The following is a 3,856-nucleotide window of genomic DNA, read 5'->3' as shown; positions in this document are numbered from 1 at the left end:
AAAAAAAAAAAAAAAGGAAACACTTTGGCTCTTTTGACCACACTCCACATCCTTCTAGTTATACTTCTATGCTGAGAGCAATTATCCAAACTTAAACATGTCAGACTGTCTGAAAGTGGATGGGGCACAATCTCATGAATGTCAATCTCTTGTCATTTGCCAAGGATGCAGATACACAAAATTCAGGGATCTTGTCTTTGTTTACTAAAGGATCCCTAAGACAGTAAGTTAGGATTTTCGGATCACTGAAAAGCATTGGAGGAGTCGGACTGAAGACATAGAGAGACGCTCAAGGTAGATTTATGGAAACATAACATTTCAATCTCTGATTAGAGATGAAGCTAAAAGTGAACTCTTATGTTCCCAAGGATTTTTTTGTCACTTCTGTAAGATTAGAAAAATACAAACTCTTTAAAAGTGGACAATGGAGTCTATTTCTAGAATTGATGCATCAACTAGTTTGATTGATTTCTGCAGCCAATAAATCACAAAAGGGTGGGCCTTTATGTGGCCTTCTGGATCCTTTAGAGTGGTCTATTGACTGAATCCAAACTTTACAAAACAAATCTTCTTCACTCTGTGAAGTTTAGATTCAATAGAGGGGTCACACTTGGGGATCAGGAGGGTTAAGTTCAGGTGCAGTAACTCCAGTAGGTTAATTTCTTTTTCTTAGTATTTCTTAATTTTTTAAGATTTTCAAGTGTTAATTTCTTAATATTTCTACCCAAATAGAAGGTGCCCAAAAATCTTAGAACAGTTTTGGCTTTAATAAGCTCAGGAGTATAAATGTAGCGAACTTGCAAAAAACACATTTGGAGGTTTAGTTTTCATTATACTTCTCCAGTTTTGTGATTTTCAATTTTACATATATATAAATATTAAATATATATATTTCCAATTATATATATGTTGCTGCAATGCAATTATATATAATTGGAAATATTTATATGTATTTAATATATATATATATATATATATATAAAATTGGAAATCACAAAACTGGAGAAGAGAAGTGTAAGTAAACCCCCAGGGGCAGTGCCTGTGGCTCAGTGAGTAGGGCGCCGGCCCCATATACTGAGGGTGTTGGGTGTTGGGTTCAAACCTGGCTCTAGCCAAACTGCAACAAAGAATTGCTGAGTGTTGTGGCAGGTGCCTGTGGTTCCAGCTACTCAGGAGGTGAGGCAAGAGAATCAATTAAGTCTAAGAGCTGGAGGTTGCTGTGAGCTGTGACACCACAGCACTCTACCGAGGACAACAAAGTGAGACTCTGGAAAAAAACAAAAAAAACCAAAAATAAGTAAACCTCCAAATGATGTGTTGTTTTTGTATATTTTTACATATTTGTATAAAATTTGTATATATATAAATATATATATATTTTTTAGAGACAGAGTCTCACTATGTTGCCCTTAGTAGAGTGCTGCAGCATCACAGCTCACAGCAACCTCCAGCTCTTGGGCTTAGGCAATTCTCTTGCCTCAGCCTCCAGAGTAGCTGGGACTACACGTACCCACCACAACGCCTGGCTATATATAAAATATATATATTAAAGACAGGGTCTTGCTCTGTTATCTGGGCTGGAGGACAGGTAAGTAATCATAGCTCAATGTAACCTTGAATTCCTGGGTTCAAGCAATCCTTCACCTCAACCTCTAGAGTAGCTAGGACTATAGACATGTGCCACCATGCCCAACTAATATGTATTTTTTATTTTTTCATAGAGATGAGGGTCTCACTGTGTTGCCCAGGCTAATTCCTGGCCTGAAGCAATTCTCTTGCTTCACCCTCCCAAAGTGTTGGGATTATAGGAATGAGCCACTGCACCTGGCTCTGATAAAACTTTTTTTTTTTTTTTTTTTTAAGAGACAGAATCTCACTTTGTCACCCTCAGTAGAGTGCTGTCATCACAGCTCACCCCAACCTCCAGCTCTTGGGCTTAGGCAATTCTCTGCCTCAGCCTCCCGAGTAGCTGGGACTATAGGCACCCGCCACAACGCCTGGCTATTTTTTTGTTGCAGTTTGGCTGGGGCCTGGGTTGAACCCACCACCCTCAGTATATGGGGCTGGCGCCCTACTCACTGAGTCACAGGCGCTGCCCACACTTTTATGTTCTGTTGTCATTAAGTACCTATGTCTAAAAATGGCAAACAGTAACTACTTTTAATTTAATAGAATGTAAACCTGCATTAAGACTTTTGGAATATCCTGTATGATTCCCAAGTCTAAGACCCAGTTCTAGCTCATTTCACCTGATAATTGACATTTAAACTCTGAGATGATTAAATTGTTGTCTTCAGAAGCAAATTCTCTTCTCATGTTCAGAGCAAACCTGATAGCTTTTTCACTCACACATTACTGGGATGTGATTTGTTTTGTGAAAACTACAAATGCACACAGTTATTAAATTCTCAGCTTCTGTGTCAGATATCACTGGAACTGAAAATAACTTGGGCAGTACTGTGATAGTGGACATCAAAATGATCATAGTTTAATAAATTTCCACAGATGCATCCAATTAAAAAAACCTGTCTTGACTCCAGGTGTTTTATCTTCTCCTTGATCAACGTTATTTGGGTTTTTATCTGAGATTTCTTTTGGTTTTATAAGAGTCTCATATATTTTCTGAGCTCTAATAATTTCTTTCTGTGCATCAAAATGGACTTTTTGCCTGGTCAGGATGGGAACAATTAAATTAAAATCATTAATTCGCTTATTTAGTGTTCTGATGTTTTCTTGAAACTGCTCACAAATTTGGTCCCACTGTTTCTGTTCCACTGGTGTCATTGGATTCCCAAGTTTTTTCCTAGACACTAAAATTGCCTCTCGGAGTTGTTCAATAGTATCCTTTATTTCCTTTTGCATTAGAATCCATTCTGGCTGGTATCCATTATCTATCAATATTCTATTCAGGTTATGAGTCATAGGATCAATATAGGAACAGCCAGAAAACTTTTTTAGAGGTTTTCCTTTCCCACTGAGATTGTCAAAGTCTCCTTTTGCCATTGATTCTTGAATAAGGTCCTCCACTAAACGCTCTATAGCTTGAGTTATCTTTTGTTCTTTGCTCTGTCTTACATCTTTAACAGTTACACTATCAGTGAAATACTGGCTGTGTAGTTTCTGTTTTTGATATTCCATCACTTGTTCAGTTGCACGGTCTGCCCTAAATTGCCTATACTGCTTCTCTCGCTGACTTGGAGTACCAAAACCAATACCTTCAAAACTTAAATAATGCCGATGTTGAGGTGTTTTGTATTTGAATTTTTCTTCTTCTTCTGCTTCTTCAATTTTATTCTGTCTGGCATTTGTTTGTTCTATTACGTGGGAAAGCACCTTTCTATAAGCTTCTTCAATCCTTATAAATGTTGCAGAATTGGCGGTATCAGAGCCACTGTCTGGATGGTATTGCTTGGCAAGCTTACGGAAAGATTCCCTGACATCATCTGCAGAGCATCCTTCATCCAGATTCAGAAGCCTATAATATTCTCTGATCTTTTTGGAGGTATGAGTTGACATCATTCTATTTCTAATGACACCAACATATGGAAGTATTTTCATTCGATTAGGAATCATTGAAGCATTTATTAGATGAGATCTTAAAATTTGCGCCATTATCACATATATTGTGTTCGTTATTGTAACCAGAGTTGTTCCTTGTAATGATCTATAATACAACAACAAAGTTGAACAAAGTTGTATTATCAGTTAATTTCTTTTTCTTATTTTCTTTTTTTGAGACACAGTCTATGTTGCTCTCAGTAGAGTGCCATGGCGTCACAGCTCACAGCAACCTCAAACTCTTGGGCTTAAGTGATTCTGTTGTCTGAGACTCCCAAGTAGCTGGGACTACAGTGCT

General features: G+C 37.7%; 1 protein-coding gene across 1 annotated transcript in view; it reads right to left on the bottom strand.

Moving 5' to 3' along the window:
- Nucleotides 1–2,427: 2,427 nt before the first annotated feature.
- The window catches only part of DNAJC28 (DnaJ heat shock protein family (Hsp40) member C28), a 3,503-nt gene continuing 2,074 nt past the window's right edge, over nucleotides 2,428–3,856 (bottom strand). The window contains exon 2 of the mRNA XM_003797060.1: nucleotides 2,428–3,664. Within this exon, the coding sequence (XP_003797108.1) occupies nucleotides 2,482–3,612 (1,131 nt within the window). The 5' untranslated portion in view covers nucleotides 3,613–3,664 and the 3' untranslated portion in view covers nucleotides 2,428–2,481. The remainder of the gene's footprint in view (nucleotides 3,665–3,856) is intronic.

This window comes from Otolemur garnettii, unplaced genomic scaffold (genome assembly GCF_000181295.1).
Source record: "Otolemur garnettii isolate 467f Iridium unplaced genomic scaffold, OtoGar3 scaffold00111, whole genome shotgun sequence".
NCBI lineage: Eukaryota > Metazoa > Chordata > Mammalia > Primates > Galagidae > Otolemur > Otolemur garnettii.
This window is presented reverse-complemented; position numbering and strand designations above follow the sequence as displayed.